At 47.0% G+C, this 22,180-nt stretch overlaps 1 protein-coding gene across 2 annotated transcripts; it reads left to right on the top strand.

Moving 5' to 3' along the window:
- Positions 1 to 4,073: 4,073 nt before the first annotated feature.
- On the top strand, positions 4,074 to 7,980 carry Cxcr4 (C-X-C motif chemokine receptor 4). 2 transcript variants are annotated; one of them, XM_028874960.2, is made up of 2 exons: positions 4,074 to 4,197; positions 6,381 to 7,980. In XM_028874960.2, the coding sequence occupies exons 1-2, from the start codon at positions 4,183 to 4,185 to the stop codon at positions 7,422 to 7,424; spliced, it is 1,059 nt and encodes a 352-aa protein (XP_028730793.1). In that variant the 5' UTR covers positions 4,074 to 4,182; the 3' UTR covers positions 7,425 to 7,980. The 2 variants fall into 2 exon arrangements, with proteins under 2 accessions (XP_028730793.1, XP_028730792.1); XM_028874959.2 differs by having other exon boundaries at positions 4,076 to 4,203; positions 6,381 to 7,462.
- Positions 7,981 to 22,180: the final 14,200 nt, after the last annotated feature.

Below are 22,180 nucleotides of genomic sequence, written 5' to 3' on the forward strand. Positions count from 1 at the left end.
TCCTCCATTTTCTTCTCCTTCTACTTCTTTTTCAGTGTGTGTGTGTGTGTGTGTGTGTGTGTGTGTGTACACATCGGGGATTGGAGGGGAAATCGGTATATGTGTGTTGATGTGCCATCTATCTATTTTTAGAGACAGGGTCTCTCACTGACCTCACGTGCAAGATCCAGAGATGTTGAGTCTCTGTCTCTTGGGTACTGGGATTACAAGTGTCACCTTACCTGGCTTTCTTTCTTTATTTATTTTTGTTCTCTCTCTCATCTCTCTCTCTCTCTCTCTCTCTCTCTCTCTCTCTCTCTCTCTTCCTCAGCATAGGTTCTGAGAGACTGGATTCTACAAAGCAAGCACTTCACCAACTAAGTCATCTCTGGACCCTTGCTATTCAGAAGACCTTGAATGTGGATGCCTCCTGCCATCTACCACCGAGAAAAGGAGCTATTCATGAGCTTTCTCCCTGACTGACTTGGAGCCTGTTTTGGACAGAGCGGAGCTTTCTGTCACACACGCAGAGACAGCAAATCAACCAGCTGTAGAGCAAGCAACAGGAGGTGGCAGGATGCTTGCCACTGGGTCCCTTTGTAAGCGTCCCCCACAAACTGTGGCCAGGGCTAGTTACCCTTTGGGTTAAAGCAATCCTGAGAACTTGGGGACACTGCCAAAGCCTTGACAGCTCCTAAGCCTGGCCTCTGTTGCCAGAGCCACACAGGAAAGCTGTTAATTCTTTAAATGAAGGCTCGGTAAACAACCAAGGGGCCCATCATTTGCTGAGCATCGGGCTAGCTGGAGCACTGCGATCTGAGCGTTCTGGTGAAGGAACTTGGAATGTTTAGGCAAGAGGAATATAAGACATATTTGCTTGTTTAGAAAGTTGAATCACAAGAGGTGTCACTCAAAGCAGTAGGTAAGTAAATGCCAAATGCTCTTGTGGAGGAAGAAGCATTCAGAGGGGGGATCGCAATGGCCAGAGAAAGACAGTCATTGTGATGGAGTGGAGAGCACTGAGGCTCTGGAGCCAGGCAGACTGGGCACAGATTTTATGTGAGCACAAGGAGGGAAGCTATCTCCTGCCCCCCCCCCCAGACTTTCGCTTCCTTATCCTGGGAGACAGGTCTCTGCCTGATGGGACTGGGGAGGGGATTAGCCAAGGAGGATGCACTTAACAAGCGTTCAGTCGATATTTGAGTTTGATGTGTTTTTTTCTAAAGTACGCCACAAAGCTGAGGTGTAGGTCAATGGGTAAGACAGCCTGTCCCACAGGTACACAGTCCTGAGTTTAATTCTAGCACCACATAAACTGGGCACACCTGCAGTCCCAGTACTTGGGAGGTGGAGGCAGGAGGACCAGAGACTCAGAGTTGAACTCGGCTACACAGGGAGGCCAACCTGGGACACATGAAACCCACTGCCTGAGGGGAAAGCCCAGGGCTTCATGCCTGCGGGGCAAGCTCTCTACGAGTGGAGCTACACCCCCTGTCCCCTAAGACACATTTTGGCATAACTGAGGTCATATAGACTAACATACAGTTTCCATGCCACCCTGTGCAGTTTCTTCCATAAGCATTTCCCCGCACTGTTAAAAAAAAATTCTTTCACAAACATTCACAACACCCGTAGTATTTCATTCACAGATGTACCAAAATCTCCTGCACTCGTCTGCTAACAGTGGACATTTGAGGTTACTCAAGCTATCATTGACTAGTCTATTATTACACTACTGTAAACAATATTCCCATGAAGAGCTTTGTAGCTTAACTAATTCCTGGGGCTATGTCGTTATAGGTGGAACTAGTACTCTAGGAAGGTTCTGGCTACATAAAAAATACTGTTCATTGAAGCTGCTCAAATATCACACACCACACACACACACACACACACACACACACACACACTTGCCAGTGACAAGCAAGGAGCGGCTGGTCTTTTCCAATCCAGAAGCCAAATATTATCTTTGAAAGAAGAAAAACCCCCCTTCCCCTCCCCCAATTCTATGGTCACCAAATAGCATTTCATTGTCCCCTTATCTGCTTCCTCCAGTGAATATCCTTCACAGGACCTAGAAAGGCATGTGCGGACCATGGAAGGAAGCCTCTTTTGTCTGCCAACAACCAACAAATATTAATTATGCAAATCATTTTACTCAGATGGTTCTCTCTGTCGTTCGGGGACAGGTCTGGAAGATTCCCCTTCTCCCATTCTAGCCTGTGTGAATGCAGGAGTTTGGAGATTCAGTACAGCTGACAGTCCTGCTGCGGTCCAGCTTCCCATCCCGAACGCTGGCACTCTTCTCACAGGTCTGACACTCCAGCCCCACGGCGCGGCGCTTCTGTCTGTCCTAACTAGTTTATGGAAACAGGAGCTTTATTAATGATTTGACACAATTAAGAGTGCCTGTGAAAGTTCTTGGCTCCCAACTTGACTGTTTTTGAGGATCGCACCTCCTAATTCCAAGGATCATGTAAAGTGCAAAGCCCAAGAGGGCCTGACCAGCAAACTTTGGAGGGAGAGTGCCCAGGCCACACAGGAAGATGGCGCATCATTTACAGAGAATAGGTTCCCAGGCTCCAAACTAGCTCCCCAGCACCTCCAACCAAAAGGCTTCATTAGATTAAGAAGGGGATGCAAATGAATTATAGTTCAGCTAGTAGATTGCTCGCCTAGCGTGCACAAAGCTCTCTGTTCAAGCCACGGCACCACGAAAACTGGGCATGGTGGCACACCGCCGTATTCCCAAAACTAGGCAGGTGACAGACAAGAGCATCAGAAGTTCATGGCCAGCCTGGTCGACATAAAACTGTCTCCAAACAAAAACGGGGACGGAGAGGACAGCGATTGGAATGGAGTTCAAGGACCCAGTCTGGGCCTGCATTCTCCTAAGGACCATCCCAGGAAGGGGGGGGGACGGGAGGGGGGGACAATCTAGGTTGCCTGGCAACCCAGGCTCCGGCAGCGGGAAGTCTCTTCTTCTCCCTCAAGCCTCCCCCCCCCCCCCCCCCGCAATCTCGCAATCTGGTTGGTTCTGGCCCCGCCCTTCTCTCGCTCCCCGCCCCACCCAGGCTCGGCGCCGGCCCGAACTGGCGCGAGTCTGGGAAGCTGTCTGGGCGCCCACTCCATCCCCTAGCCTGTCTGAGACTCTCTAACCATCCACCCCTTCAACCCCACCCCCCACCCCCGCCTAACCAACTCTTCATTAAGAATTCCCATCCGTGCTCCAACTTAGTGTTCTGCGTGGGAGACGCGGGTTGGGCGTAAAGGGAAAGCTCTGGGCTCAGGACTGACTTGCAGTACCGAGCTGCTCTATTTGGTCCCCCAGAGCTCGCGGAGCGTCAGCCCGCCCCGATGCACAGCTCGTGGGACTCTGTAATTACCTGTTAACTATAATGCATTCCTATATGCTTATGAAATGAAAATGGACCTTTGCGTCTGTGCAGGTTTCTTAGGATTGTTGCACATAGTCCTCGTCGCTAAATCCCTCATTATAATAAAGCACACCTTAATCATTAAAAAAAAAAAGTCTCTTCACGAATTGGTTGCCACTACTGTGATTTTCTTGCTGGGAGTATACCTCCACTTCTCGAAGGGTCCGCAAGTGTTTTCTGCTCATCGACATCTGATCCTGATGTCATTACTGTGAATGGGCAGTAACACACACTTGCATCCAGAAGAGCTTGGATAGCAGGAGCGCCTGACAGCTCAGGGAATGGAGTCAGACCCTGGCCGGGCTTCCAACATTGCCGCCTACTGGTTAGGTAGGTGCCAAGTCACCCCCTTCTCCACACACACACACACCCCACGCCACTCTGGTCTCAACGTCTCCATCGGTAAACTCCTAAGTCTAGAAGTCTATCCACTTGGGCAAGGATGGATGCGCGACCCACAGAAACTCGCGGCTGGTACCCTGCTTTCCCCCAACATTATCCGGCCAGGCTCTGGACCCACGAGGGACCTACAGCAGAACAGCAGCAGCCGCTCTCAGACTTCGGCGCCCCAGCGCTCCGAGCCCCTCCCCCGCCGCGCTCCTCCCGCCCCGTCCGATCTGCGCATGCGCTGCCCCGCGAGCGTGTTTTTATAAAAGTCCAGTTCGGGCCAGAAACTTCAATTTGTTGCCTGGTGCAGCAGGTAGCAGTGACCCTCCGAGGCGTTCGGTGCTCCGGTAGCCACCACGGCTGGAGAGCGAGTGTTGCCATGGAAGGCATCAGTGTGAGTGTAAGTCCAGTTGCATCCTACCTTGTAATAAGCGTGCAAACTTAGAGCGCAGCCCCTCTAAGAACGGGTGGAAGCGAACAGAACCTTGGGGGTGCTAGGGTCACGAAGAAGGGGCGCGGGAGCTAATTTTTTTTTTTTGTGAGCATGGCTATAGGGGGAGGAGGATAGGAATATTTTTCTCAGTCAATAGAGGCGGGGGAAGGTTCCGATGGAGCTTTCCTGAAGCTGCTCCTGTTTCCCCCTTGAGTCTCGTGGCGCTCGCCCGCCGGCTTGCACGCTGTTTGAAAACGTCCCGGGTTTGTGTTTGTTTGTTTGTTTGTTTGTTTGTGCATGTTGCACACGGGCGAAGAAGACTCGCGCTCTGCCCCGGGACTCAATCATCGTCTGGTCCTCCTGAGAACAGGAGTTTCTTACATTGTGTGAATGTAGAGACTGAAGTCGGTACTTGGAGGCAGAGTCCCCAGGTCGACACTACATCCTGGGTGAGCTTCGGACAGAAGCGTCTCGGAGTTAGGAGTGCGGTTCCAAAATTCTCTGCCGCGGCTCCTCTGCCGAGGAGCGCCAGTCTCCGGCGGGAAGCGCGCACTAGCCTACCGCGTTGCTTGCCTAGGGGCGTCCAAACCGCGGCAGCCGCGAGGAGGTGACCGAACGTGGCCGCTCTGGGTGGAGTGGCAGCGCTTTTGCGGACATCCGAAAGGTGGCCAATGAGCCTCCCGAGGTCTGGGTGGCCTTTAGGATTGTCCACGAGAAAGGGGCATACGCCTGCACCATGCAGCTGCTGCCCGGGAGGTGTGCTCGGCGGGACGGTGGTTGGGGACCGGAGGGCGTGTTGGAACCGCACCTGGGTTGTGCCGGGTCGCCGCAGGGATGAACAGGTGCAAGTCTGGAGACGGTTTGACTGAGCCCCAGTGCAGAGTTTAACCGTCGGTGGTTTCCTGAGTCTTTTGAAACCCCCTCGCTTAGGGAGGGTTTTGTTGTGTATTTTTTTTTTTTTTCGTTTCCTCCCGCGGCGCGCAATTCAAAGGCGCTCGCACTGGAGCCGCCCAATCTGTTGCCAGCACCCGGAGGGACGATCCTGGCGCGCAGCCAGGAGGAACCCCTGGAACCGCTGCCGGTTGGCCTTAGGCCTGAGTGCGGTGGGCAACAGCGACAGCCCCTAGGTGGGTGACTCGGAACCTAGGGGTGTGCACGGTCTAGACGCCCCCCACCCCGGCTGCTTACCTCGGACCCCAGTAGCTAGCTGGGTCGGCTGCAGGGTGGGAAAGGACTGGGAGAGTGAGGAAGTGAAACTTGGGGCGAAAACCACGGGGTGTAGACCCCGTGACTTTCCCCACCCAGGATAATGTGACTCTAACGTCCCAGATACACCCAGCGATAAACATGGGGGTGGCAAGAGAGGCTTACCTTCCAGAGAAGCGCGGGAGTTGGGGTGGGGTAGAGGAGCGCTGTTTGCTCATTTTTAACACTCCCATAACCCTAAACCGCACCCCTACTTCCAAGACTTTGGCGTTACTCCTCTTTCTTCACTACGTGTGACTTGAAATGCAGTGGTTTGTGTTTAGACAGACGTGAGAAAAAGAAAATTTTGCACCTAAAAAGCGTTGAGTCTTTGGGGGGACCCCCACCATCATGCTCTGCTTTCCTCTCTTCCCTCCTTTGCCTAATCTTCGGAGAAAAAAAAAAACTTACTCCCATCTCCTCCTTCAACACAGATTTAGCTCCACACCGCTCACTCCCACCCTGCAGCGCCCGGGAGTGACTTCTTTGTGTGAATGGAGGTTTTTTTGTTGTTGTTTGTTTTGGTTTGGGATTTTACTTTTTTTTTTTTTTCTTGCCTCTCGTGGGCGGGCGGGAGAGTTATCCAAGACTAGGCTGTGCACCCCCTTAGAATCTCAACGTCCTTTTGTTCTAAACAAAGACTCCTAATTGGTTCCACTAAAGAAGGGATATAAGGAAGTGGTGGTGGGGAGGATGGAGAAACCCGTTGGTTGCAGGAGTCTGTATTCTCTCTGGACCCAAGCCAGCCCTTTGGAAGTTTCCTGGAAAAGACTGGATTTAAACCTGCAATTTAAAAAAAAAAAAAAAATGCTAGTTTATTAAGCACCAGGAACACCTAAAACTTGGGAAAGGCTTGTTGACCTTGTAAGTGATGTGCATGTCCCTGTTTTCTTTTGCAGATATATACTGCAGATAACTATTCTGAAGAACTAGGGTCGGGGGACTATGACTCCAACAAGGAACCCTGCTTCCGGGATGAAAACACCCATTTCAACAGGATCTTCCTACCCACCGTCTACTTTATCATCTTCTTGACTGGCATAGTGGGCAATGGGTTGGTGATCCTGGTCATGGGTTACCAGAAGAAACTAAGAAGCATGACTGACAAGTACAGGCTGCACCTGTCCGTGGCCGACCTCCTCTTCGTCATCACGCTCCCCTTCTGGGCGGTGGATGCCATGGCTGACTGGTACTTTGGGAAATTTTTATGTACGGCCGTCCATGTCATCTACACTGTCAACCTCTACAGCAGTGTCCTCATCCTGGCCTTCATCAGCCTGGACCGGTACCTCGCCATTGTCCATGCCACCAACAGCCAGAGGCCAAGGAAGCTGCTGGCTGAAAAGGCAGTCTACCTGGGTGTCTGGATCCCTGCTTTCCTGCTGACTATCCCTGATTTCATCTTTGCTGACGTCAGCCAGGTAGACGGCAGGTACATCTGTGACCGCCTGTACCCCGATAGCCTGTGGGTGGTGGTGTTCCAGTTCCAGCACATCATGGTGGGGCTTATCCTGCCGGGCATCGTCATCCTGTCCTGTTACTGCATTATCATCTCCAAGCTGTCCCACTCCAAGGGCCACCAGAAGCGCAAGGCCCTCAAGACGACAGTCATTCTCATCCTGGCCTTCTTTGCCTGCTGGCTGCCGTATTACGTCGGAATCAGCATCGACTCCTTCATCCTTCTGGAGGTCATCAAGCAAGGATGTGATTTCGAGAGCCTGGTGCACAAGTGGATCTCCATCACGGAGGCCCTCGCCTTCTTCCACTGCTGCCTGAACCCCATCCTCTATGCCTTCCTGGGAGCCAAATTCAAAACTTCGGCCCAGCATGCACTCAACTCCATGAGCCGAGGCTCCAGCCTCAAGATCCTTTCCAAAGGAAAGCGGGGTGGACACTCCTCTGTCTCGACAGAGTCAGAATCTTCAAGTTTTCATTCCAGCTAACACTTATGGAAAGACATATATAATATATATATATATATGATAAAAGAACTTTTTATGTTACACATTTGCATATATAAAAGACTGACCAGTCCTGTACAGTTTTTTTTTATTGACTGTTGGAGTTTATGTCTTTTTAGTTTCTGTGAGAGTTGACTTAATTTATATAAATATTGTTCGTTTGTTCCATGTGAATGAGTGGTCAGGTTCTTAGTTGTTGTTTGTGTGTAGGACTGTAGAGCTGTAGAGCTGAAAACTGAAGATTTTCGGACCTGTGGTGAATGAACTGAAGCTAGAAGTGATCCTCAGCTGTTGCTGCCTAATCTCTCCGTTCCCGAGGAGCACACCCCCCCACCTCCCCGCCCTGCCCCACCCCCACCCCCGTTCTTAGGTTGCCTAGTTATACTGTGTGATGTTTCTGTAAAGGATGGCACTTAAAACCAAAGCCTGACATGGGATAGAAATGCTTGTTTTTCAGTTTTCAAGAGTGGGCTGCTCTCAGTACCTGCAAATGTACAGTCTTGTATTAAGTTGTTAATAAAACACAATGATGAACTTACTTGGTGTTGTACTATGTTGTCATTTCTGCTGGCTATCAGTAAGAATATGTTTGGGAAAGTAGACTAGTGAACACATTATGGCACAGCAGAGATCCTCCTGGGTGTGTGGATGTGGGTTCACGTAGGGGCACATGCATGATGCATTGGGTGGTCAAGTCAATTTTAGATGTTCCTTGAGACCTGTCACACTCTGCTTTTTTTTTTGGTTTTTGTTTTGTTTTGTTTTCTCTCTCTCTCTCTCTCTCTCTCTCTCTCTTCTTCTTTTTTTTCTTCTGTGTGTGTGTGTGTGTGTGTGTGTGTGTGTGTGTTTTGGTTGGTTGGTTGGTTGGTTTTTTTGTTTTGTTTTGTTTTTGTTTTTTTGAGACGGTCTCTCGCTGGCCTAGAACTGGAGAAGTAGACTAGACTGGCTAGCCAGCAAGCCCCAAGGAAGCAGCTGTCTCCCTCTTCCCAGAGCTGGGATCAAAATATGCACCACCATGCCCAGATTTTCACTAGCACCGTGGGAATCAAACTTGAGTTCTCAAGCTTACACAGCAAGCATGTTACCACCGGAGCCATGTCCCCAGCCCATCTTCAGTGATGTAGAATATTTTGCTTAAGCTTCACCTTAACTGGTGTCCTTTCTGCTTCTGTTATCGCGTAATATTTGCAGAGGAGGGAACCAGAGCACCGAAAGCTTGAGTAACTTGGTCTAAGGTGTGAGACAAGCAACAGCCAGTATTTCAAAGTCTGCAGAAAGCCAAAGCTTTATACTTTCAACTCATGGAAGCTTAGGCATACCTGTGCAGTGCCCATTCCCATGAAGGACTGTCTTTGAGAAAGATGTGTGTGCACAAAGCAGGAGGAGCACAGGATGCTGCTTGCATCTCACTGCAGCTTTCCATCCGTCCCATCCGAAGGGAAGTCGGGCTGGACTCTGTGTATCATCTAGCGTGGGTGGCATCCCTCCCTTCTTACAGAGGTGGAAACTGAGGCTCAGAGACTCGCTATAACTTTTCTCTTCAATCGACACAACCCAGGGTTGACACCCTTTCTCCACCTTACCCACTACTGTCCCCCAGAACACCTGGCCAGATGTCAACTGACTTGTTGTGAGCACAAAGCCAAAAGTGAATGTTTTCTTCATAAAATTAGCTGTAACCAAAATACCATCTTTGCAATGTCTTCCATGCAAATCTCAGCACCTTTATTCTGACTCTTACAACACCAGCATCTCCTGAGGGGCTCAACTAAAGCAACTGAAGATTAATGCTAGTGGTTTTTTTGTTCTGTTTTTAGGGTTCCAAGATCTACTGAAGCAAGCTCCCCTCCATCGCCCGACTTTACACAAGGTTTTAGAGCCTTATGTAATAACCTAGAGCTATTTACACTAACGTTGTGCAAGCCTCAAACTCTTGAGTAAATTGCAGGTCCGGTCTCCATTTGAAGATAACTTCTCTCTCCAGTGGCGCTACCTCTCCCACTTTGGAACACAAACAGGGTGCTGGAGGCATGCTCCCAGATAGTAAGTGAGATATAATTAAGACAATATTTGGTCTCTTAGTAATTGTTTCTGGCACAGAAAATCTGTTTGGGAAGGAAAAATTGCAAGGCCTTATCTTTCTTAGGCAAATCACATTTGTTCAAGACAAATTATAGATCCTGTGAAGGGAAATAACTTAATTACTTAAAATAGAATCTAATTTAGCTGTACATTTTTTTTTTTTTTTTTTTTTTTTGCAGCAGCAGCCTATGGATCCGGGGTAATTCATGCCAGTGTTCCTATTCCACTTGAGGACACAATTAGATTTTCAGTAGGAAATTATCTTGAGTTTTCTTGCCTTCCTTGGGGGAGTCTTAATTGGATCACCCTGAGACATAGTTTTAGATGTGCCTGCTGGAGGGCTTGGTCTTTCTTAAAGCTGTGACCACTGTGGCGGGCTTCACTCCAACCTGCTCCATAAATATTTATTCACAGGGAGACAATAGGAGAAATCTTTGGGAGGAATTCTTTTTCTTTTCTCCTCTTGGCTTGAAACCCCTCAGCCCAGATTCCTCGCCTTTGCCTTGGAGCCTCAACAAAAGGAACTTAGTGGAAACGAAATTCCCAGCATCACCCGTCTTCATGGGTATTTCAGTCTCCCTGGGAACAAAGGCTGATAGCTCCTTCTCAAAAAAGAAAAGAAAGGGTTTTTTTTGTTGTTGTGTTGTTTTGTTTTTAAAGGGCTTTACTCCCTCCCTCTTCCAAACGGGTGTCCCCACCCCCAATCATCCTCTGTCCCAACTCTGTCATGATGAACTGCTCCAAAGCTTTCCCTGTGTCCTGGTTTGTCTGGCAATGTGAGGAAACCCAGTCTGCCGGCCAGCCCTCACATGAAGTAACTGATTGTTCCTTGGGCTCCTCCCCCATGAATGGGGCCCTTGAAGGTCAGTAATGTAGCTGCAATTGTATAATGGAAGCTAAAATATTTAAATTGTATGCATGCTGCCAATAATGGTAGGAATATGACATCTGACTTATAAAGGACATCAGGTCTCTAACTAGGCAGGAGCTTGGATGGTTTTTATCTCAAAAAAAAAAAAAAAAAAAAAAAAAAAAAAAAAAAAAAAAAAAAAAAAAAAAAACTTTTGTTTTCCTGAAATGCCACTGGGTAATCTATCTCCCCAGTCTGCAGGCTTCCCAGCCTCCTTTCATGGCTGTATTTGTGTGAACAGAATCATTCCAGGGTGCTCTTTTGGGAGAAAACAGACTTTGTTTTAATAATTGAACCAAATGTCTGTGGTTTTTCTCCTGTCTGCTACTCAGACACTAAATAAGGGCTCCACATACAATTGTGCATTGTTGTTCAATGGAATACTCATTTAGGAGAACCAAGGTGCCCTAGAGACAAAACTCAAGTTACCATAGAAAGCAACTCAGCACCCCTGCAATGCTTAGAAACATGTTCTGACAACCTAGCGTCCTAAGGATGCACCCAGCTCTCAGGAGGAACCCTTTTGCCAGTCAGAGCTAAAGAACGCCCCAAGAAACCAGGACGTCATTCCCAAGAGTACAACTTACAAGGAATAGTAGTGTTCTGGGGCCAAAAGTAATGAAAATGGATTCTTTAAAGGCAGTGGTCCTTAGCTGGGAGCCCTGTCTCCCTCCAGGTAACATTCTGGTAGGTCCTGGAAATATTTTTGAGTGATCCTATTGAAGGGAGCAGGAGATGAGGGCGAAAGACCAGAGATGTTGCTTCAGATCCTATAATGCCCACAAAATCACCTGCCACAAAGAACTGGCTGACCCAGAATATCAGTGGTAGTATATAAAAGAAACTGCCTTTTAAAGGGAGATAACTCCATCAGTAAAGTATGTACAAGGGAGGAGGTGGAGACAGACCAATCCACTGGGCTTGATGGCCATTCCAACCTACTTGATGAGTTTAGGCCTAGGAGAGACCCTGCCTCAAAATAAACAACAAAAAAATGTAGATGGCACCTGAAGAATGACACAGTCATGGTTGTCCTACACACACACACACATGATCACCTGCACATTCATACACACATACACACTGGTAGTTTGAATGAAAATAGCCCCATAGGCTTATAGGGACTGGCACTCTTGGAAGGTGTGGCCTTGTTGAAGTAGATGTGTCACTGGGGGCGGGGCTTTGAGGTGTCAGATGCTCAAGCCAGGCCCAGTGTGGCTCACGGCTCTCTTCCTGTTGCCTGCTGATCTGGATGTAGAACTCTCAGCTCCCTCTCCAGCACCATGTTGGAGCCTGTGTACTGCCATGCTTCCCACCATGATGATGACAGACTGACCTCTCAAACTGTAAGCCAGCCCCAATTAAACGTTTTCCTTTATAAGAGTTGCCCTGGTCGTGTGTCTCTTCACAGCAATAGATACCCTAAGACACACTAATGCACACACATGCACACACACATGAACATCTGCACACACACACACACACACACACGGGCACCTACACAGTCACACATGAATACTCATCATACACACACACACACATACACACAATCCCTTTTTGAGGTTATAATGCTTATGAAAATAAGGATATAGACAACCAGTATTTCTTTTTTATGTAAATGAATTTTTTATTTTGTGTGTGCATGCGTGAGTGTGTGTGTGTGTGTGTGTGTGTGTGTGTGTGTGTGTGTGCCAAAGCACATGTGTGGAAGTCAGAGGACAACTTAAACGAGTTGGTTCTCTCATCTTGTGGGTCCCTGGAATCAAACTGAGATTGTCTGTTTGGGTACAGGTGCCTTTACCTACTCAGCCATCTTGCTAGCCTAAAACCAGAATAATTCTATGAAATAACATGACTCCACAAAGGCCCTGATATGTTCTATTTGAATGCCTTGCCATGCCAAAATTTATCAGTTAAAATCCCACCACTTCGAGGGGATGGCCTTGAAGGGAGACCTCTGGGAAGAGATGGGGTCATAGGAGATGGGATTCCTGACCAGGGTCAGTGCCCTAGAAACCCAGCCAGCCTTTCAGACCTCCTAAGGACAGCTCAAAGCCACCAGCTATGAGTCACAAAGCAGGCCCTCACCAGACAGTGAATCTGTGAGGCCTTGATCTCCACTTTCCCAGCCTCCAGAGAAATATATCTCTGTGGTTGCTAAGGAGTCAACCGAGTATTTGTTTTTACCGCCGCTCAGCGGAAGAGCATCACTGGGTGGGATTCAAGTGGGAGGCCAACATCTTCCTTCAACCTTGTCTGCTGGACTTCACTTGAGGGCAGTGTGCTCCTCCTCACCTGCTCACCTCACACAGTCCTCTCCACCCTTAGCCTCTTCCCATGTGCCTCTTTTCAGCCCATTTTCTTCTCTCTTTAGATAATCTTCATATCCAGGCCAGGGGACTCTGCCATTACTTCTCAGCTCCTGGAGGGTGAGTGCAGTCCACGCAAGGGTGGACATATGGAGGACAGTGCCCAGTGAAATGGAACCTCTGGGGATCCTGTAATTCCTGTCTAGTATTGGCTCCTCTAAGCCGGCAATGTTGACTCCCTCACTCCTGACTCAGTTTAGAACACTTTCTAGTGTGTTGTTTGTTTGTTTTCTTTTATTAAAACAAACCGGATCCGGGTGGTGGCAGCACATGCCTTTAATCCCAGCACTCAGGGGGAAGAGCCAGGCGGATCTCTGTGAGTTCGAGGCCAACCTGGTCTACAGAGTGTGATCCAGGACAGGCTCCAAAACCACAGAGAGAAACCCTGTCTTGAAAAACAAAAACAAACAAACAAGGAATGATAAAGAACCAGCCCATTCTTCCCCTGACTGCCATGGATTCAGATCATTTAAACCAATCCTGTTAAGTCTGGCAGTTAAAAACTTGTAATCCTTCTGGGGAAACAAAACAAAACAAAAACAAAAAGACAGAAAGAAAGAAAAAAACTTTTCAACTGAAAATGCCTGCTAGCTGCAGACTAAGTTGAGGGATCTGCTCTGTGAAGAAGCCACCTAAGGAGAAGGAATTTTTCAAAACCAAACAAACAACTATGCCAGGTGCTCAGTGTTTATCTGACAGAGCCAGTGTATGATTAGGGTTGATTTACATACTGCAGTTCAACTAACCAGAACCCAACTCATCAACACTCTTCATTAAAGAAGATGACTTCCTCATATGGGACCCCGTCAGAAAGAAAGTCATACATATTGAGAGCCACTGAATCCCAGGTGCCCTCTGACTCAGGATACAAGAGCCCCACCAGGGAGATAGCACCATCGCCATTTTCAGGAGAGGACACGACAAGAGGCATTATCTACAAATAAAAGGCTATTCTCTTTCTAGTCTGTATAGTAAAGATGCGGCACAGTCTCAAGTTCTCATTCACTGTTTCTCTGTCTATGTCTGACTCTCTCTGTCTCTCTGTCTGTCTGTCTATCTCTGTTTCTCTCTCTCTCTCTCTCTCTCTCTCTCTCTCTCTCTCTCTCTCTCTCTCTCTCACACACACACACACACACACACACACACACACACACACTTGTGTGCTTTGAGATACGGTCACAGGTAACCCAGTCTAGCCTCAAACCAGTCAAGGCTGAGCTCTACCTCCTAAGTTTGGGGATTATACATTTGAACCACTATGCCCCAAGTGTATGAGCTGGGACCCAAACCCAGGGCTTTGTGCACGCTAGGCAAGCACTCTCCTGACTGAACCACATCCTAGCCTTATTAATCCAAATTAACCTACCTTTTCTATATCCCTCCAATCCCAGACATTAACAATAACAGTTACTACCACTTGCCAACAACAGACACCAAGGGACTTTGATTATTCCATCTTTACAGAAGCTCTATACAAGTAGGTATTATTACTGTTATATAAACAGAGAAGCAAAATCATAGAACTCTGTCTAAAGCCGGCCCAATGTCACAAATATAATGAATGCTAGAACATGGATTTGGTCAAGGCAGTCAAACCCACAGTGAGCCCTCTTCATCATTTTGGGGACTTGGTTATTTTTCCTGATGTCATTCAGTATTCAAGGAACTAACCATGAGATCAAATAGATCTTTTATAGAGCTAAAAGTTTGGTGGGCGGGGCACATATGTAACCCCGGCACTTCAGAGGAGGCAAGAGGATCAGGTGTTCAAGACCAGACCAGGCTACACGAGATCCTGTCTCAAAACAATAAAAAATAACAGATCATTCATGTTCTTTGATACTCTTCAGGTTTAAACAGTAGACATCTAGCTGGTCTTGCACTTCTTATTTTATTTTATTTTATCTTATTTTATTTTATGTGTACTAGTGTCTTGCCTGCTTATATGTCTGTGCACAACATGCACACACTGCTCTCAGAGGCCAGAATAGGGGTTCAGCTCCCCTGGGACAGTTGTGAACCACCACATGGATGCTAAGAATTGAACCCAGGTCGTCTGGAGGAGCAGCCAGTGCTCTTAACTGCTGAGCCATCTCTGCAGCCTCTAGTTTTAGGTTTTAAAGCAACAAAGCGGATGCTAACATCTTAGAAAGATTTTCACTATTGCTTCTTGTAAGGCAATGGGCTTCAAGTTAGCCTGGTGCACTGCGCCTGGCCTATGGCTCAATGACGTGTTAGCCAATGAGTGTGTGAATGATCGCAATAGATTTCTGCTTGTGAGAGCACACCATTCTCCAAGCAGTGATTAATGCTTGCTTGTGTGATCTGAGTTCTTCCCATCAGTCATCTTTCCTAATCATTCATTTATTGAGCAGTCTTTGAACAACACTCTCAATGAGACAAACGTGAAAGATGTTCCCAGTGGAAAGGATGCCTTTTAGCCACCCACCTGGACACGCTGGGGAGTTCTCTAAAGGACTCTCAAACTGCCCTACCTTCAACATTTTCAGAAATGAAGCTTCCATCCAGTTGTGATGGTTTATACTGATTGCCAACTTGACAAAACCTAAGCTCATTAGGAGACAAACTGCTACATTGGGTTGACTGAGGTGGGAAGACCCTCCCTAAACGTGGGCAGCACCATCCCATGGGCTGGGGTCCTGGGCTTCATAAAAAGGAGAAAGTGATCTGAGCACCTACATTCACCTCTCTGCTTCCTGACTGTGGATGCCGTGTGGTCAATGGCCTCAAGGTCCATGCCTTCCTCACCATGACTAACTACACCCTCAAACTGTAAGCCAAAATAAATCCTTCCTTCCTTCCTTCAGTTGCTTTTACCAGGTATTTTTGTCGCATCAGTGAAACAAGAAATGAATACACCAGCCTTTCAAATTTCCCACTACAGTCTGCCCTCTGGATCCTAACCACTAGACCATGGGCATGACGGTATTCTTCCATATCTATCAGACCCATATCCAAAGACTCCAGCAACTGTGCATTTTAAATATTCAACCAGCCTAGTGAGGTAAATGTTGGGTAAAGATGATTACTGCCAAGCCCAACAATCTGGGTTCAGTCCCCAGAACCCACTTAACAGAAGGTGATTACTAGTTCTTACAAGTCGCCCTCTGACCTGCACATGTTACATATATACATAAAAATTAATAAATTAATGTAATAATAAATTAAGTATTCCCCAAAATAATAAAGTCTAACATTCATGTACATAGTATTTCTATTAAATGATGTGTTATAAGGAACCCCAAGATGATTTATAGTAGAAGAGCAGATGTGTGTAAGTTAAAAACAAGTACTATATCAATTTATGTAAGAGACTTGAGGATCCATGGATTAGGCTATCCATCCTGAAGCCAAACTCCTGTTCATCAGGGAAGACTAGGCTTAATACCTTCTCAGTCTTCTGCTCATCCTATCGAAAGGGCGTGGATCCAGGCCTCCTCACAAGATAGAATGAGACAACCTGATCCCAATCCTGTTTCCTTTCTACTTAACCAGTCCTGGGAAAGCTAATCACGCCTTGAAGATAAGAGCAGGAATTGTGCCAGATCCTGGGATATGGGAACATGCCCTTAAGGCAGTTTTTCAGCCTTCTGTCCACAGGAGGCAACTTGTTAGGCCCAGGGACTGAAGAAGGAAATGGAGACCATCACTTTGGGCCACAGCCCACTTCCTTTGGGGTCTATCAGTCTGAGTAAGCTTTTCCATGTTAAATTCTTAACAGATGAAGTCTGGGATACGTAAGCTCATGCGAACAAAAGGCTTTGGCAAAGTGAAAAGCAGCTATTGCAGGACACCATGATTTTTTTTTTTTTTTAATGAATTTTACTTTTCAACTAATTCTGTGTCCTAAGCGCTAAGACCTTTACAGCCTGACATCGTTAATTAATACAATGAGCTTTCATAATGCTGTGCCAATGATGGCCAGCCTCTGCTGTTGTGACAAGAAAACATCTACCCACGACACGTAAGTAATTGAGCGTGGCCCTGTTCCTATAAAACCTTGTTTATGGAGGCGGAAACTTGAGTTTCATAGAATTTTCTTGTCATAAAGTGTTTTTCTTTTTACTTTTTTTTTTTTTTTTGCCTTTGTCTTTAAAAACTTAAAAAATATAAAAACAGGGCTTGGGCAGGGGACTTAGTTGGTAAAGTGTTTGCTACACACACACACACACACACACACACACACACACACACACACACACAAGGGGGCTGAATTTGGCTCTCCAGCAGCTACACGAAAAGCCATTTGCAACGACATGTGCTTATAATTCCAGCACCAAGAGGGAGACACAGGAGGGGCCCCTGGACTTGCTGGCCAGTCAGTCTAGCCAACTGGTGAGTGCCACACTCAGAGGGAGACCCTGAAGAGTTGAAGAACAGCAGAGGAAGACACTCAGTGTCAGCCATCCAAATGCACAGGCCCAGTCTGTACCCACAGACATGTCCGTGCACACACACAAATCCATTGGCTGATTGCTGTTTGATTGATTTTTTAAGTGTAAAAGCCATTCCTTGATCTCAGGCTCTAATCAGAACACTATCGTATACTGATTCATGGTTTAGATCGTACTTTAACAAGCAACAGAAATTCAATACAGTCAGACAAAGAAGTATAACTGGAAATGTGAGTTTATTCTTTAAGCTTCTCAAGACCCCAGAAAAATAATGACTTCCCATTTATAAAGCACCTTAGTGTCAGGAGATAGCGCCATTGGTAAAGTATTTGCCACACCAGTGGAGGACCTGAGTTAGATCCCCAGAACCTACGTTAAAAAAAAAAAAAAAAAATCAAGGCTTGGTAGCCTGTACTTGTAATCCTTATACTAGGGAGGAAGAACAGGCCACTTTAGACAACTTGATGAGTTCCTGGCCAGTGACAGACTCAGTCAGCTCCTGAAGAATGATGCTGAGGTTGACTTCTGGCCTCCATACATACATGCACACACACACACACACACACACACACACACACACACACATACACACACACACTGGAACACATATTTCTGTATACACACTCACACATGGACACCCACACACTGGAACACATACTTAGGTACACACACACACACACACACACACTTTACCATTCCACAGTGATTCTCCAGAGAGACCCTCAAGGTGGGTCTCTGAACCACTTTGCCACGGTGGTCTGCACTAAGATAGTTGGCTTTTCGTCCACCTCTGTGCAGCCCCATCTCTCCCATTTCTCAAAGTGCTGGTGAAGGTACCCTGCCGTCCCTAATAGAAAGCCACAGGGCACACTACCTAACCATCTCCGGCTAATCCACAAGCTTGGCTCCTCCATGGTGATAATCACCAGTCACAACTTTTGGCAGAGACGCCCCAGACGGTCAGTAAGGAAGACAAAAGGAAAAGCCATAATCCCTGGGGATGAATAGTGTTTCCCAGCCACAGCTGAGCCCCGAAAGCCCAGGCAGAGGCAATGGTGCAGACAGAACTTTTGGATCTGACTCCAGTGTTTTGGGAGGTGGGGGGAGAATAATTCTATTTCCTTTTAGCTTTCAATGCCTCGTAGGAATGTCAGAATTAACCTCCAAAGGACTGCCACGATGGTGTCTCTTCCTAACAGCGTCTCCAGGCAAACTTTATTTACCTGGACAACATTCTTCCCAAGGAGAAAAGACTGGAGAAGAGGCTGAAGAAATGATAAAGTGTAGCCTGCATCACTGGGTCCTCTGGTGTATCTCTACGACACAGGGGGAAAAGGTAAGCTCAGTGACCACAGCCCACAGCAGAAAAAGGCTAGCCACTGCCACCTGGGCTAACAGTCTGAGTCACTTTATCACTCGTAAGGAGTGAAAAAGAGGAGGCAGGTGTGGACACCATAAAACAGGTTCGGGGCGGAGGAGACGGTCAATAGGTAAAGTGCGTGAGGATCTGAATTCTGATTCCCGGCACCCACGTAAAAGCCGGACATGGTGGCACATGTCTCTAACCCTGGTACTGAGAAGGCAAAGATCGCAGGGGCCCTGGAGCTTATTGGCCAGCTAGGCTAGTCAACCCGGCATGCTTCGGGTTCAGTGAGAAACCCACCTCAAAAAATAAGGCAGAGAACAGTTGAGGAAGACACTTGATGTCAACCTCTGTCCTTCACACAAGCAAATATGTATCTGTGTGTGCATGTGAGCATACACACACACACACACACATCATAGGAAAATATACAGAGAGAAGATTCACAAAAGAGGAAATAAAATTGATAAACAAAACCAGGAAGAAATGTTCGACCTCACTAGCAACCAAATTAATAAAATTCAAAACCACAACATGCGACGTCTCGTGGGTCAAAACTGCAAACATTTTCAGAGAAGCAATGGCCACAAGGGCAGGGTACAGTGTCTCACACACCAGCGAGCACAATGAGCAGACCGAAGCTGGTCAATTCCCAACAAAGCCAGAGGCAACTGCCTGATGCCTCCATTGCCCCTCTGACCCCAAGAAGCCACTGGGAAGCAAGCCAGTTAGCAGCACCCCTCCGTGGCCTCTGCCTCAGCTCCTGTCTCCACTGGCTGCCTGTCTGAGTCCCTGTCCTATCTGACTGCCTTCTGGTGATGAACTGTGATATGAAAGTAGAAGCGAAATCAATCCTTTCCTCTCTCTCCAAGTCATGGTGTTTCATCACAGCAACAGACGCCCTAACTAAGACACCGAGGATGGCCTCGAACTTCTAATCTTCCTGCCTCTGTGTCCCAAGTGTTGGGATTACAGGTGTGCACCCCCACACCTGGTTTATGAGTTTCTGGGGATCAAAGCCAGGGCTTCACGCACGCAAGGCAGACATTCTACCAACCGCTGCCACTCCAGCCCCTGCGTGTATTTGCTCTAGAAGAAGATAAAGTGACTCCAGGGGCTGTTTGAGGGACAGATCTAGGGTTATTACATTTTAAATTTTTATCTACATTTCCAAACGTGCTGAAATAAGACAGGAAAAGATAATTTGGCTTATTTTAACAGGTTTGGGGTGGGGAGGGAAAATGTTTGAAAACCAGTAAGCTGGTTTCTACCCTACAGTTCTCCAAGATGAGAAGTCACTTTATTTCTTCTGGGTTTTTATTTTCATTGGTGTGTGTGTGTGTGTGTGTGTGTGCGTTCTGTGTGTGTGTGTGATGTTTTTTGTGAACATGTGTGATAGCGTGCATGCATGTATGTGTGTGCACATGTATAGAGGCCAGAGGTTAATGTTGAATGTCTTCCTCTATCGCTTTCCTCTTCATCTTTTGAGACAAAAATCTCTCCCTGAATCCAGAGCTCGTTTTTATGTAAACTGAGGGAGGACCAGAGAAGACACTAGCTAAATGACTGTCAAGCTGAAATGGACATTTATAGGATGTTTTCTTTCTTTTTTAATTTATTTATTTTGTGTGCATTGGTGTGAAGGGGTCAGATGCCCTGGAACTGGAGTTACAAACAGTTTTTGAGCTGCCATGTGGGTGCTGGGAATTGAACCCCGGTCCTCTGGGAAAGCAGCCAGTGCTCTTAACTGCTGAGCCATCTCTCCAGCCCCATTTGTAGGATATTTAAGGAAGAAAACACGAGACATACAGATCACCCTCAGGGTATTCAGAATCTTGAGACAGAATCCACCACCTGCAGACACAGCGCTGCTCCAGCCCTGGATCTTAGGGAAAGAACCACAAGAATCACCCAGCACAAGAGAATGAAGCTCAGAGCTACATGACAGCAGCTGCAGGCTGGGCTCCTAACAGGGTTGCCCGTTCTGAACCGATCGATTGGGGCACCAGGTCTATAAGACCAGCGAGGTTAGGATTTTGTGAAGGCAATGCAGATCTGAGATCGCTGAGAAGCCTCTACATAGAGGTCTGGACTTCCTAAATCCATCGGGAAGTAAACATACTATAGAAACCATAAAGGAAATCTCTGAATGGGCTAGGCATTCACAGGCAACAGCAATTGTCCAGGCAGGGCCTGAATCCGGGACAGCGTGTAAGTGGGCAACTCTAAATATTCCACGGTTGTATTGTATTAGAAAGGAAATGGCATGTTGGGGGGAAACTTCCTTCATTCCAATAAGCCCCCCTCAACTACAGCAGCATGCAACAATGGTGGCCTAGCAGGCCACACAATGCAGGCTCCGGGGTGGGAAACACCAGCCGAGAAGACCAATGTTCACCCTCATAGAGGAGATATTGCAACCTTGGGCATCATAGGAAAAAACGAAGATGAGAGAAGAAAATTAGCATTTTCCTCCTACGGTCAAAACTAAATGAGTATACTGACAAATAACTTATTAATTTTAATCATCATTCTGGGTTGCAGGTGATCTGACTGTCAATACACAGTATATGGGCTGGAGGCATGTCTCAGTCAGTAACATGCTCACAGTACAAGTGTGAGGACCAGAGTTCGAGCCTCAGAACCTGCATTAAAAAGGCTGGGTGTGCTGGAGCGCATTTTCAACCCCAGCTCCTGGGAGGTGGAGGCAGGAGGATACCTGGGTTTGATGGTGAGTTGCAGGCCAGTGAGAGACCTGGTCCAAAAAATCAAGGTGGATAGCGCCCAAGGAATGATACAAAGGTTATCCTCTGGCCCTGCATGCACATGCATCCACACGCACACAAACACATATGTTTTAATGGTACGGATATCATGTAGTTTGATTTAGATCTGAAATCTACGCTGCTGTTGTAGATATGTGGTCTTTTCTATTGTGAAAATCTGTGTCCTTAGGATGAATAACCTTGTTAGATGAGCACTACCAAACCCGGGGTCACTAAGAACTTTGCTCTAATCCTTCTTGTCAGGTTTTTAGGTACACTCACTGAACATTTTGACTATAAACGAGAGAGCTGAAGAAAGGTATTCATTCTTTTGGTCAGTATAGTTTTATTTTTCATATTGTATTTTAGTCCTATTTCTATTAGTATAACAGCATAAAACACACTAAACAGTTCTTATTTGAGCTTTTGCTTTATTATTTCTTTCCAGTATATATGTAGGGGGTGGTGTGCTATGCATACAGACCTGTATGAATGTTTCCGTGTGTGTGTGTGTGTGTGTGTGTGTGTGTGTGTGTGTGTGTGTGAACACATGTTGAGGGGTGTACACATGTGCAAATGTACATGTAGAGACATAAGCTTGATAGCAAGGATCATCCTCCATGGCCCTTCCACCTTATTTTTCAAGGCAAGGTCTCCCAATAACCCAAAGCTTGCCTGTATAATGTGTCTTACTGTCTTGAGGTCTTCAAGCCAAATGAACTCGTGGGAGTTCTTTCTTGACAGGATACTGAGCAGCACCCAGGAGATGCACTAAGGCCCACCCTGGGCTCTCTGAGCTTTACTTTAAGGATGGGGCTGGAGAGTTGAGTGGGT

The sequence above is a fragment of the Peromyscus leucopus genome, chromosome 15, assembly GCF_004664715.2.
Source record: "Peromyscus leucopus breed LL Stock chromosome 15, UCI_PerLeu_2.1, whole genome shotgun sequence".
In the NCBI taxonomy this organism is placed as follows: Eukaryota; Metazoa; Chordata; class Mammalia; order Rodentia; family Cricetidae; genus Peromyscus; species Peromyscus leucopus.